Here is a 15,028-nt window from a genome sequence, read left to right on the forward strand (position 1 = left end):
GTGGTTAGCACTGCTGCCTCACAGCGCCAGGGGCCCGGGTTCAATTCCTGGCATGGGTCGCTGTCTGTGCAGAGTCTGCACGTTCTCCCCGTGTCTGCGTGGGTTTCCTCTAGGTGCTCCGGTTTCCACTCCCGGTCTGAAAGACAAGCTGGTTAGGTATGTTGGCCATGCTGAATTCTCTCTCAGCGTACCTGAACAGGTGAACCAGAGTGTGGTGACTAGGGCATTTTTACAGTAACTTAATTGCTGTGTTAATGTAAGTCTACTTGTGACACTAATAAATAAACTAAATTGTAATACAGTTCAGCAGCTGGGTTGGTAATCTGATTACCATCACAGTGTAGCTGCCCCCCCCCCCCCCAACCCCAACCCCAACCCCCGGAAACAGTAGAAGCTTCACCCACTACAGAATAACAGCAGTGTGGAGCAACCAAGTTTCCTTAATCCCTTCAATTTCCTTCAAAAGTTGTATTGAAAATCTTGCCAGGATTTGGAACGCTGGAAGAATGCATGTTGTGTAAAAGTTTGGCTGTAACTGGTCAGAAAGCAGTCTGGGAGGGAGACAGCGATATCACTCTTTAAGATAAGTATCGATAGTTTGACTGGGTGACTCATTCTAATGAGTTTAACTGACTCAGTTAATCCAAGATCTGTGTGTTGATCTTTACATTTTTATCAGCCGTAAACTAGCCACTTGGTAGCAGTGTTGCTGAAAAAGACATGCTGTCGAAGTTTTTTATCTTGCACTCATCAGCACAATTTGAAAGTCCTGTGTCTCCAATAATAACTAACTGTTTATAACAAGTTATGAATTTTGGGGAATATCATGAATTAAATCAAACACTATGTGCTATACCATACTGTAGAAGATAATTTTCATCTTATTTTAGACCAAAGTTATTGAATGTGATGAATTGGATATTAACCTGAACGGGGAACATTACAGGGCTGTGGGGAAAGCAAAGAATGAACATACTGGATACTGTGATAGCACAGACGTTATAGGCCAAATGGTCCCCTTCTGAGCTGTATAATTCTATGATATTGGTATGCAACTTTGTAGCTATTGTGTGCTCTAACTAAATGCCCTCTTTGTCTTCCAGTCACATTCTGGCGCTGTGTTATCACCCAGGGGCCACAGTTCAGCTATGGCTGCGCTGAGGGGAGCTGTTACCCAGCCACAGGAGACCTATTGATTGGGCGAGCAGATAGACTCTCTGCCACTTCCACCTGTGGCAAGTACAAACCTGAGCCCTTCTGCATTGTCAGCCACCTTCAGGTATGATATATCTGTACTATCGTGTGCCTGTGAGAGAAAGAAAGATCACAAGAGGTCTATGCCTGGCAGAAAAGCACTGGAGCCAGCCCGATGATTTACTTTTGTCTCCAGATTAAGTAACCAGTCACTCTGGTTCCACTCATGTTAATTGCTTGCTCTTTAGCCGGTCATGTAGTAGAAATGCTAGTGTGGTAGGAGTGGGGGGGGGTGCAACAAATTTTTATCTTGATGGGAACTACCACGCTATTTCTATCGCACAATCGCTTTTAAAAATGTGGCTTTGTAATGCTCCCTGAGGCATCACATCACTACCTTGGTTGTGCTGTGGATCAGATTGCATTGATCAAAAGGAACTGTGCACGTGGATACTTGTGAAAATGCAGTTTTTAGCTGTTTTCACACTGAATTTCACATGAGTGAGTGCCATCAGCCTGTGAAAGTGCGGATCTTCAAACCAGATGCAAAAATGCCAGCTTATTTCTGAATGGGCAGGTTAATCATGGCTGGAGAGCAGAAAGCTGCAGTGCTGACCAGTTTGGAGGACACTGAGCCTGAAAGTGATCAGAGAAAATTTTAATCTCTGCCTTTGGGTGGTAACATTTATAATTAAATTTTCATCACTCCCCCCTAAAGGAACTTCTTTCCAGTCTTTGAAGATGTCTATTTAATCCTCCGTGATGCTACTGTTGAAGTTGTGGATGTTTTTGGCGGCAGCGCGTGTGTTTCATAAGCCGATTAAAAAATCAATAGCTGTTCAGTGTAAAATCATTTCATCTGCATTTATTATGTGCTAATGATTTTGTCAACAATGTAAACAGATTTTAACGGTAATTCCTTTTTAAACGAACATACAAATTAGGGAGCAAGAATAGGCCATTCGGCCCTTCAAGCCTCGCTACCATTTGCTAAGAACAGGTTGATCTAATTGTGGCCTCAAATCTATTTTTCTTTCTACCCCATACCCCATGACTCTCTTGTCAATCAAGTTATCTAACTCTGTCTTTAAACTATTAAATGACCCAGCCAACATTCTCCCTGGGGAAGAGAATACCACACTCAGAGAAAAAAGTTCTCCCCATCTCCGTCTTAAATGGGTGATCCATTATTTTTAACCCATGTCCTCTAGTATTAGTCTTTCTCATGAAGGGAAACATTCTCTCAGCATCCACCTTGTCAAGTCCCCTCAAGCTCTTGTATGTTTCAGTAACTTCAGGGTGGCACAGTGGTTAGCACTACTGTCTCACAGCGCCAGGGACTCGGGTTCGATTCCTGGCTTGGGTTACTGTCTGTGTGGAGTTTGCACGTTCTCCCCATGTTTGCATGGGCTTCCTCCTGGTGCTCCGGTTTCCTCCCACAGTCCAAAAGACATGCTGGTTAGGTGCATTGGCTGTGCTAAATTCTCCCTCAGTGTACCCGAACAGGCACTGGAGTGTGGCGACTAGAGGATTTTCACAGTAACATCATTGCAGTGTTAATGGAAGCCTACTTGTGACAATAAATAAACTTAAACTTAAGTTCACTTCTCATTCTTCTAAATGCCAATGGATACAGGCCCAACCTTTCCTCACAAACTAACCCCTTCATCCCAGGATTAGTCAAGTGGACCTTCTCTGACCTACTACCAATGCAATTATATATCTTGTTAACTAAGGAGTCCAAAACCACTCTATATGTGGTCTCAACTGTAGTAAAACTTCCCTACTTTTATATTCCATTCTCTTTTCAATAAGCTACAACATTTCATTTGCCACTTTAACCATGTGCTGCATCTGTATACTAGACTTTTATGACTTATGTACCAGGACACCCACATCCCTCTGTACCACAGAGTTCTGCAGTCTCTCACTATTTAAGTAGTATACTGTTTTTCTATTCTTCCTGCCAAAGTGGACAAGTCCACTTTTTCCCATAATGCATCCGCCAAATTTTTGTCCACCTATTTACGTCCTTTGCAGATTGCTCATGCCCTCCTCCCAACTTGTTCTCCTACCTGTCTGTGTCATCAGCAAATTTAGCAATCATACATTGTCCCTTCATCCAGATCAGTTCTGTACATAGTAAATATTTGAGGCCCAGCACTTATCCCTGTGGCATTCCACTTGTCACATCTTGCCAACCTGAAAATGACCTATTTATCATTACTGTCTGCTTTCTGTTGGCTACCAATCCTCTATCCATGCTAATATGTTGCCCTTACACCAAGAATTCTTGTTTTATGTAGTAATGTTGGATGTGCCACCTTATCAACCACCAATATCCTAGTTCGCCACATCTACAAGTTCCCCTTTATCTGTGATAAACAAATTACTGCGGATGCTGAAATTGAAACAAAAACTGCAAATGCTGGAAAATCTCAGCATGTCTGACAGCATCTGCGGAGAGAGAACAGAGCTAATGTTTGAGTCTGGATGAGAGTCTCTGACGAAGGGTCATCCAGACTCGAAACATTAGTTCTATTCTCTCCACAGATGCTGTCAGACCTGAGATTTTCCAGCATTTTAAGTTTTTGTCCCCTTTATCTATATTGCTTGTGACTTCCTCAAATAACTCTAATATATCAGTCCAACATGATTTCCCTTTCACAAAACCAGAAAGCCTCTACCTGATTTCATAGAAAGAACTTCATAGAAACCCTACAGTGCAGAAAGAGGCCATTTGGCCCATCGGGTCTGCGCCGACCACAATCCCACCCAGGCCCTACCCCCATATCCCTACATATTTACCCACTAATCCCTCTAACCTACGCATCCCAGGACACTAAGGTCAATTTTTAGCATAGCCAATCAACCTAACCCACACATCTTTGGACTGTGGGAGGAAACCCACACAGACACGAGGAGAATGTGCAAACTCCACCAAGACAGTGACCCAAGCCGGGAATCGAACCCAGGTCCCTGGAGCTGTGAAGCAGCAGTGCTAACCACTGTGCTACCATGCCGCCTTGATTGCATTAAGATTTAAGTACTCTGCTATAACAGTGTTAATACATTCTAGAATTGTCCTTTGATAGATGCTAAGTTAACAGGCCTGTAGTTTCCTACTTTCTATTTTCTCCTCTCTTGAATAGAGGAGTTACATTTGCTATTTTACAATCTCATGGAACCTTTCTAGAATCTAGGGAAATTTGGACAATTGCAACCAATGCATCCACTGACTCCACAGTTGCTTCTTTTAAGACTCTCGGCTGAAGTCCTTTAGTTCTAATATTTTGATTTAAGTATTTTGGGCGTGTAGTTTGTGTCCTCTAAAGTGAAGACGTATACAAAATATCTGTTCAACCCTTCTGCCATTTCCTTGTTCCCATTCATTCCCCAGAGTTTCTTTCCAGAGGACCTGCATTCACTTTAGTTATACTTTTCCTTTTTAACTATAGAAACTATTACTATCTGTTTCATATTTTTAGCTAGCTTTCCCTTGTACTAATTTTTCCCCTTTATTTAGTCATTCTTCACTGTTTTTTAAAATTTTGTTCAATCTTCTGACATATCAATAACCTTTTGTAGAATTGTATGCTTTGTCTTCAATTTGATACTATCTTTAGCTTCCTTCATTAGCCACGAATGGTGCATCCTCCTTCTGCAGTCTTTCTTTCTCACTGGAATATATCTTTGATGAGTGTTATGAAATATTTCCTTAAATGTTTGCCACTCTATCTTTACCACTCTATATGTGGTCTTTCCCAGTTCACTTTAGCCAGTTCACTTTAGCCAGTTCTACCCTTTCCCAGTTCACTTTAGCCAGTTCAAATTTCATACCAAAGCAAGTAACCGACCCACTCTTCTCTCCCTTGAACTGAGTGCGAATTCATGTTATGATCGCTACTACCTTGGGGCTCCTTTACAATGAGGTCATTAATTAATCCTGCCACATTGCACACTAATAGGCCTTGAATAGCCTGCTCTCTGGTAGACTTTAGAGTGTGCCTCCCCAAGAACTTGTCCCAAAAACTCTAAGAACTATTTTTCAGGCTACCTTTGTCAATATGATGTGTCCTATCTCTGTTTAGATTAAAATCACCCATGATTATTGCCATATCTTTCTTAAAAACCCCATTCTTTATTCCTGTGTTCTCATCCTGCAGTGTAGTTACTGTTCGGGGGCCTATCAACTACTTCCTTAAGTAACCTCTTAACTTTGCTATTTCTTATCTCTAAGAAAACTGATTCTATGCTCTATGATTTTTAGAACAAAGTCTACCTCTCGTTATCGTACTAATGTCATCCTCAATTAACAGAGCTCCCCCACCACCATTCCTAGCTTCCTGTCCTTATGGAATGTCAAGCACCCTTGAATATTCAGGTTCCAGCATTGCTCACTTTTGTAGCCACGTCTCTGGAATGGTCATTTCACTTATCCATCTTGCAGCCCCAGTCACATCCATTCAAGCTGCACAAACCTCAAACTTGTTTGACAATTGTGAAGGTTGAGGCTCCTCCGCTGCTTCCTTCTCATCTTCATAAGTACCCAACTCATTAACACACCATCCTATCCCTAACCATTAACCATTCGGTCTACTTTAACTTAAGGGATGTGACTCCCTTCTGGAAGAAAGTTTCCAGGTAACGTTCCCTCTCTGATGCATCGTAGCAGTGCCCATAGCTCAGCCTCTAGCTCATTAACTCTGAGCTTAAGTTCCTTGTTCCTGCAGGCACTTTTTGCAGACATGTTGGTCATGGATCATACCAGCGTACACTTGGTCTTGCATACCACAGCTGCAACACATCAGCTGCAACACATCACCTGCCCAGACATCTTTATTGTGCACTAGTTATTTTATTAATTAAATGCAAATTAATCCCTCTAGCCTTGGCTTCCATTTCCAATTTTAATTCCTTAGCTTAAGTAAAATAAATTGGAAATACTCAGCGGCCAATCACCTACCCGCTTCTCTGCAATTACGCACCTCCTATTTTTGTTTCCCACATACAAATAAAAAATATGCATTTCCACACACATTTTAGTGCAGTACGGAGGCACTGTTAAAAAATTTAAGGTCCCATCTTTTGGATGCAACATTAAATCCAAGGTCCGTCTGTTTGCTTCAGTGAATGTGAAAGATCTCAGAATTGTTTAAAGAGCAGGGACATCTTGCATTGTAGAATCAAACCAGAAAATATAAGGTTATGGGCACGGATAGGAATTGGGTAAGGAAGGGGTGTGAAGGCATAATACAAGAGAGATTTTGGAGAGACTATTGAGAACAGAAGGATTGATAATGAGGTAGAGCTCATTTAATTGGGCAGTAATGTGCATAGAGTGAATGCAAATTTGTGCAGGAGAGGATCTGGGCTGCACTCTGTCTTTCCTGCATCCTCAAACTAATGAGGTGAGCATGCAAGAAGGTGAATCGAACACTAAGTAGAGCTTGACATGAAAGAAATTAATTTTGTTCCCGATGGGTCAGATGTGAAAAAGAAAAGTTCTGCTCAGGATTCAACTGATTTCTAAGACTTCATATAGAAACTGGGGAACATGCTACCAATGTTATCCATAGTGGCTAAATACGTTCAGTTTCCAGTTGTAATACACATGCTATTTCTTTTTATAGTTTGCTTAATTGAATGTCATTTTGCATTACATGGATGCAATTTTATTCTCCTTGTCAGCTGGGGGTACTTTTGGTATAAACACCCTGGCTACCTAGAACTGATTGAATCATACTCCAAAAAATGTGTGTCTGCAAGTCATCCACTGGTTCCTATAAACACACATCATGAGTCCCAGCGCTCTTAACTATCAGGTCTGACTATTATATAGCTGAGCTGAGTGCAACCACAGCAGACTGAGCAGTAAAACGGGGAAAAAAAGTGCACGCAGACCATTCTACCTACACAATTCCGTGCCGGTAAGATTGCGAAGGCGAGCAACTAGACGCGATCCTGATTTTTTTTTTTCAATTCTCACCCTAAACGGATCGCCTTGCCGCTCGACCGGCGGGACAAGTAAGAAAGATCATGCCCAACCTTTGATTTGATTTATTGTTGTCACATGTATTGGGAAACAATATGCGTTATACAGACAAAACATACCCTTCGGAGAGTATATAGGCAGAAGGAAAGGATAGGGTGCAGAATATCGTGTTGCAGTTACTGATAGTGCGAAGAGAAAGATCAACTCGATATGTGATAGGCTCATTCAGAAGTCTGATGACAGCAAGGAAGAAGCTTTTCTTGAGTTGGTTGGTATGTGATCTCAGACTTTTGTATCGTTCTCCTGATGGAAGGAGCTGGAAGAGAGTATGTCCGGGGTGAATGGGTCCTTGATTATGCTGGCTGCTTTCCCGAGGCAGTGGAAAGCATAGATAGAGTCAATGGATGGGAGGCTGGTTTGTGTGATGGACTGGGCTGCGTTCATACCTCTTTGTAGTTTCTTGCAGTCTTGGTCAGAACAGGAGTCATATCAAGCTGTGGTGCATCTGTAAATTTGGTGAGAGTCGTAGTGGACATGCCAAATTTCTTTAGCCTTCTGAGAAAGTAGAGGTGTTGGTGGGCTTTCTAACTATAACATCAGCGTGGAGGGACCAGGACAATTGTTGGTGATCTGAACACCAAGAAACTTGAAGCTCTCGACCATCTGCACTTCATGCCTGTTGATGTAGACAGAAGCATGTCCTCCACTACCTTTCCTGAAGTCGCTGAATCTTTACTCAAAGGAGGTAATCCAAAGAATGTATGGAGAATGTGAATCCATAGATGAACTGGTGCAGTTTTCCAGTGCTAACAATACGTCAGTTTGCAGAGCTTCCCAACTAGTTAACTATTCTTCCTTGCATGATTTATTACTGTCCGTTGAGGTGAAAAATATATATTGCTATTTCATTCATAGAATCATGGAAACCCTACAGTGCAGAAGGAGGCCATTCGGCCCATCGAGCCTGCAGCGACAATCCCACCCAGGCCCTATCCACATAACCCCACATATTTACCCTGCTAATCCCTCCAACATACACATCCTGGGACACTAAGAGTCAATTAGTATGCCAATGCACCTAACCTGCACATCTTTGGACTGTGGGAGGAAATCGGAGCACCTGGAGGAAACCCACGTAGACACGGGGGGGGGGGGGGGGGGTGCAAACTCACACGGACAGCCAACATCAGTATCAAGCAAGAGCAATGTACTATAGATACTGTAAATCTCAACTACAATCAGAAGATGCTGGAAATACTCAGGCCTACCAGCATCAATAGAGAAGAGCAGAGGTAACATTTCAGGTCGATGATCCTTCATCATAGCTCTGCAGAAATGTGCACTGTAATTCATTCATCAGATTAAAGGTACTGGCTCTTGTGAACACAGAATGAGTCCCAACACTCTAATTATAATCAGATCTTTCCCTGGTCTTCGACCTGAAACACAAGCATTTTTTTCTCTCCAGATGCTACCTGACCAGAGTATTTCCAGCACTCCTACTTTCAATTCATCATTAGTCAGTCCTAAATCCAGTAAAGCTTACCTCCTGTTAGAACCAGTTTGGCCATTTACCTAATCATGCTGTCCAATCTTCTGCCTCAGCTTCTGGTAGGAACACTTACTAAACCAATTCAGATGCGTGTTTTTCATTTGAGCTTGAATAACTTTTTTTAAATTTTCCATAAAAGTCAAAACTCTGAAAGTGGTATTATTCGGTTTAAAAAGCTTTCGGTAGCATGGGATGAACAGGTTACTCCGAATTAAATGCTTTTGTTGCAGCTGAATTGTAAAGCTTTATTTTCGATGGGCTTAATCAATTGGAGTTTGACAGCTGCTTTCATGTGAGATTATTGCTTCCAATCGCAATCAGCAGTCCTGTTTTGTCCTCATTCTGCAAGTGGTACAGAGTTGTTAAATTTGAATGGCTTCCGATCTTATCCCGTTTGTTCAAGAAATTGTGCAAATAATGGTGCCTTGAAGAAATTTGGCCATTGTAACCTTTACAAAAAAATAATTACATTTAATTCTCCCTGAGAACAGCAATCTTGTCACAGTATCTAATCCGTGTCATAGGTGACTTTCATTGCTTTAAAGCTTTGAACGTCACTTGTGGATTTCTAGTCAACAGCTGCTGTGCGTTACTTGAATTCTGTTTGGGAATTAAATGTGTTCTAATGCAGGCACATCTGTTTCAGATTTAAAACTTGCTGGAAAGCAACAGGTATCTTGCAAACAGATCAGCACAAAAGCAGTTTTGCACTTTTCACTCTTTCCAAATAATAACTAATTTCCGTGAGTAACTTCAGTTAATTTAGTTTCTAGGATAGTAATTTTGATTAGACATCAAAATCCTTGAAAGGGCAAACCATGTGGGGTACATAATAGGCAGCTGATCCACTCGGGCCCAGTTTGTGCTTCAGCTGAAGTTGAATCTTACCCCCTGGATAGCTGTAGCCTTTATGGTATGTGATTTGCTGGAAAGTCTGTAATGGATTGCAGATGGATAAATTGGCTTGCGTGCTCTTGATGATTTTTAATTGCAGTGATTCCAAAGTTACCAAAGAAATGAACCAATAACCTTAAGTAGTAATTTGTGATTTCAAAGTGCTTTCATTCTCTTTTTTTTGAAAGGTGCATGGCAAACTAATTTTTTGTTTACGAACGAGACAGAAAAGTAATAGGTTTCAAACCATGTCATTGTGTCTGGCATTTATTGTAAAAAGATGCTACATGACCATGCTTTCACCCATCATGAAGGAGTCGCCACAAGTTTGTTTTCAGACATTGTTCCCATTCTGGTATGAGATTGCGACGTATTGTTCATTGAGTTTTCAGTGTTAACCCCTTTGTGGTTTTGCAGCAAATCTAACCTTATTGTGTGCAAGTTGCAATGTGTAGTTTCCTACTTTTGCTGCACTTTAATGCAGATCCCCCCAAAGTAATGGAAGATGTTTTTGAAATATACATGACTATAGTGTACAAGTAGAGGAAAGGGTCATATTTGGCAGCATCTGTTGTGTTACTTTTTCTGTCATGTTAAATGTTTATCTATATGTATGTATATATACACCTCTGAAAGTTTCTTATTGATCTGTTGTTGAGACTTAAGAGCCCTAATTTTCCCATGCATTTCTTATTTCCTTGGATGAAGCAACACAAATGAATGTAGAACAAACTGGTGGCAAAAGGATCTCTTCTGACATTGGCATTGTATGACTTGTACTTGGCAGTTTAAGAAATATTTTAGCTTTATGTATTCCTTCCTGTATGTGAACTATCCTGCCTCTGTTCATTAGCTGAAATTGTTATCTATGTCTTTGTTACTTCTAGACTTGATTAAACTAATCCGGTGCTCTCCTGCTGGTTGTCTATTGTAAACCTGGGCTCATCCAAAAATGGTGCCTAATACTAATTTTCATCAAGTTTCTCATTCATCCATGACCCCTGTGCTTGCTCACCTATGTTGGTTCACATTCCGGTAATAACTCAATTTTAAAATTTTTACCCTTTTTTTTCCAAATCCCTTGATTCTGTAACCTCTGCTCTCAGATCTCTACTTCATTTCTGGCCACTTAATGTTATCCAACTTTTCGTCATTTCACCATTGATGACTGCTTTAATAGTCTGGTCCAAAGCTTTGGAAACCCGCCCTCCTCGCCCTCACTTTATCTTTCAGATGCGCTTTCAAACCCTCCAAGCTTTTGGTCACCCATCCCAATATTCTCTTATGTGGCCCGGTGACTGACAAGATCTGATTGTGTATTTGTCCCCCAACTGTGTAGCAGGAAATCGAATCATCATTATCCACGCTGACACCCTAATAGACTTTCTATCTCCACTGACTATGATTGAAACTTGGAATCTCTTAATAGATGTGACTCTAAATCATATCTGGTACATCCATCTCTACTGAAAGCATTGAAGATGCGATCTTACCGGTCATTCACACCATGCTCCTGCATGGTATGAACCCTGCCAGTGTGAATGGTGGCAACATTCCAAGCTGAGAGTTTTGTTCATTATCAGGAAAAACCACAAATGGAGATTAGTGTACTTTCCACAGTAAAATAATGTTTACTAAATGTGCCAGATTTTGCTCCTTGGGTTTCATTCAATTTTGCATTGTGTTCAGCATGAAGAAAATAGAAAGCATACTAAAAATCTTCGATTTTGTTTTTGCAGGAAGAAAAGAAATGCTTCTCTTGTGATTCACGGACTCTTTTTGCTGAAAACCCGAACAGCCATAGAATTGAGAACGTTGTCACAACGTTTGCTCACAACCGACTGAACACCTGGTGGCAGTCTGAAAACGGTGAGTCTGGTGGTTTGGAGAATATAAAAGTAAGGTGTTCATCATAAACCAGGGTGTCACGGTGGCACAGTGGTTAGCACTGCTGTCTCACAGCGCCAGGGATCCGGGTTCGATTCCTGGCTTGGGTCACTGTCTGTGTGGAGTTTGCACATTCTCCCTGTGTCTGCGTGGGTTTCCTCTGGGTGCTCCTGTTTTCTCTCTCAGTCCAAAGATGTGCGAGTTAAGTGGATTGGCCATATTAAATTGCCCCTTGGTTTCAGGGGGCAAATATAAGGGATTATGGGGATAGGGCCTGGGTGGGATTGTGGTCGGTGCTGACTCGATGGGCCAAATGGCCTCCTTCTGCACTGTAGGGATTCTATAAAGCAATATGTACATATTTAGTATGTGAATTTTGTTGAATGATGTGGACTAACAAACCTTCAGTTGTAAAAGGTCTTTTACACGTTAACCTAGAGCTTTCAACGTCATAAGTTGGTGAGTAAATTGTTCCTGGTGCACTACTGAGCCATGTAGGCAGTTGTTGGATTTAATCTCTGCTTTGTGCTGCGTTAATTAAGCTCAGCTGGTTGCTATAGTTGATTTTCATGCTCCTAGACTTGTGTGCGTGAGAGAGAGAAAGATGCATTAAATCAGCTGGAGTTTCTAGTTCACAGTTCTGACACGTGACCCTGTTGCTGCAAGTTGTAACTGAGTGATGACATCGACTTGGCTGTGGAGACCCTCCTTAAGCCAGCAATCAAAGCCTGTTCCCGCAATTGATAAATTATCACTTGATAGATATGATGGAGGACTGTTGTGCTGATGGGACTGTATCTCAGGAAACTGAGGAGAGGCGAAAGAGAAAATTGAATGAGGAATTCATATTCATTCACATGGAAGCTGACCGATGTTCTTAGGTGACAGGTATGCAGGTAACTGTCCTGTCACCCACAACCTGATTTCCTTTGGCATTCTGGGGTAAATCCTTGAGCCGGTCTCCTTCATTTCAAAGCTTAGAGCCATTGGGTCTTCCTGTGCTCTTGTACGACTCATTCATCATTTGTCTTTGCTTTATTAGCCAAGGTAATGCTTAATATACACAAACATTTTCTTTTGGTTACGTTTTCTTAAAAAACTAAAGCTAGTGGCCAAACTTACTGTAATTTTCATATTTTCTTGCATATTATTTTTCTACCAATGTAAAGTCTGATTTGTGTACCTTCTCATGCCTCAGAATCTTATTAGAATTGGTTGTAAATAAATTAGTACAGCTGCATTCGCACTTACTTCATCTATTTCTTTAATACTATGGTCTTTTCAAAATACCTTTTCTTCCCCTGCCACTTGATCCTACCACCACAGAGAATGGAACCTGATGAGAGTAGAGTGTGCCAAATTGTGACTCTGATCTATTTCCACCTCTGAAACGCAGGTGTACAAAACTAAAAGGTTTGTTGGAGACATTCTTGGCACCTTCCAAAGAATTTCTGTTCGATTAAAAACCTGAAATCAGTGCTTAGAATCATAGAATCCCTACAGTGCAGAAGGAGGCCATTCGGCCCATCGGTCTGCACCGACCAAAATACCACCCAGGCCCCATTCTCGAAACCCCATGTATTTACCCTGATAATCCCACTGACACTAGGGCCAATTTAGCATGGCCAATCAACCTAACCCGCATATCTTTGGACTGTGGGAGGAAACCAGAGCACCCGGAAGAAACCCACGCAGACGCGGGGAATGTGCAAACTCCGCACAGACAGTGACCCGTGGCTAGCATTGAATCCGGGTCCCTGGCACTGAGGCAGCAGTGCTAACCACTGTGCCACCGTGCCGTCCCGCTTGTGAAAAGATAATGGCCAATTACTTGTAGAAATGGTGGTTCTTTTTGATTCTGCCACTTTGATACTTTACCATGCTTCTCCTAATTATTTCATTAATCATTCATTTGTACTGTCTGAGTGAAGTTATTGCTTTCTGTATTTTTATTTGTAGGGTGGAGAATAAACACCAGTATGGACTGTTGTAATATACCTTTTAAGGGGTAGCAGCATGCTATCATGAGAAGGGAAGTGTGTCATGTAACCCAGTCTCAGTTTCACTTTGGCTTGTGAGCAGAACACAGCACGCATGGCTCTGCTGCTGCTGTTGTCATCAAGCTTTCGACCTTTGTATAAACGTCCTTATGTGCCTAGTCTTAAACCCACAATGTATTTACCCCATATCTCCTTATGAGTGGTTAGTGCCTTGTCATTATAAAACACAACATAGACCATGTGGGTTAAATGGCCTGTTTCTGTGCTGTAATTGCTATGTAGCTTATGTTTTACTACTTCGGCATTATAAAACTGTTCAAACTGATGCCGTGAGTTTTCTCTTCTTTTCCTTCATTAAAAATTTGCTTTTTCCTTCCACAGGCTTAGAAAATGTTTCCCTTCAACTGGATCTGGAAGCTGAATTCCATTTTACCCACCTGATTATGACATTCAAGGTATACAGTTAGTTATTTACATGTGCTTAAGTTGCTGAAAGGCTCATAATTTTTTATATATGGAATAACCTCCCATCAGTCCAATTTTTTTTGGAATGAGCGAGTCACAAATTTTAACTCCCATTCAATGTAAATTTTCAAACCTGTAATAATGCTCTCGTGCTTTATATTTTTGCAAGATGTTGCTCCTTTGGGTGGTGAAAATATTGAAGTTCCTAAAAAGGACTTGTGAATTTTACTGAGGTTTTATGAGACTTTTAGAATGGCTACTTTTTACTCGCTACTTGGATCATCTGACATACCTCTAGTTTCTTTTAGTAAAACTCCCATTTCAGGAATACTGTGAGTTTATCTTTTAAATTTAAATGTACAATTTATGCTTGATTTATAACTATCTGCCATAGATGATCCTGTACTTGGAGGTAATCTCCCCATGAAAACTGCTCTATAAACAGCCACCAGACAAACATTAGGAATGGTTTTAACAGTTCTCTGATTTTAATTTGTCATACCGTCATTAAGAAGTAAATGTAATGCTATGTTGCCATAACGTAGGGAATCTACATCAATGGCAATTTAAACTTGAGTTAATCTGCCTTGGTTAGTACTTGGATGCCACTGACCATGTGCTTTTGAAAATTCCTTCTCAATGTCACTGGCAAGGCATTTATTGCTCTTTCTCAGTTACCCTTGTCGTGGTAGAAGACTACTTGTTTGAGTATGTCCAAGCTATAAGTGATTGGGTTGTAATCACTTGCAATTGCAATTGATGTTGCAATTGATGAATCTTAGGGATGATTGATATGGGTGCCCACAGAACTGCGGTTCATATTGTCATTGATAGTGCTTTGGGAGATCTTCTGTATCTGCATCACCCGGGTCTTCTGTGGGCACATTGGATGTTGCAAGTTCGGCTTGGGTGCTCCTTGAAACATACAGAACCAATTTCCTATGAGCAAGCCCGCTTCAAGTTTTCTGAGTGGTGATCTGCAACGCAGAAGTTTCTAAACAGCCCTGTGATAATGAAGTTGTATAGCATAGAGAGAAAATT

The 15,028-nt window shown here is 41.2% G+C and overlaps 1 protein-coding gene across 1 annotated transcript in view; it reads left to right on the top strand.

The window, feature by feature from the left end:
* The window catches only part of lamb1a (laminin, beta 1a), a 95,226-nt gene that overhangs the window by 1,099 nt on the left and 79,099 nt on the right, over nucleotides 1-15,028 (top strand). The window contains exons 2-4 of the mRNA XM_078235461.1: nucleotides 1,104-1,279; nucleotides 11,375-11,504; nucleotides 13,904-13,977. Of these exons, the coding sequence (XP_078091587.1) occupies nucleotides 1,104-1,279; nucleotides 11,375-11,504; nucleotides 13,904-13,977 (380 nt within the window). The remainder of the gene's footprint in view (nucleotides 1-1,103; nucleotides 1,280-11,374; nucleotides 11,505-13,903; nucleotides 13,978-15,028) is intronic.

Source organism: Mustelus asterias, chromosome 19, assembly GCF_964213995.1.
Source record: "Mustelus asterias chromosome 19, sMusAst1.hap1.1, whole genome shotgun sequence".
NCBI lineage: Eukaryota > Metazoa > Chordata > Chondrichthyes > Carcharhiniformes > Triakidae > Mustelus > Mustelus asterias.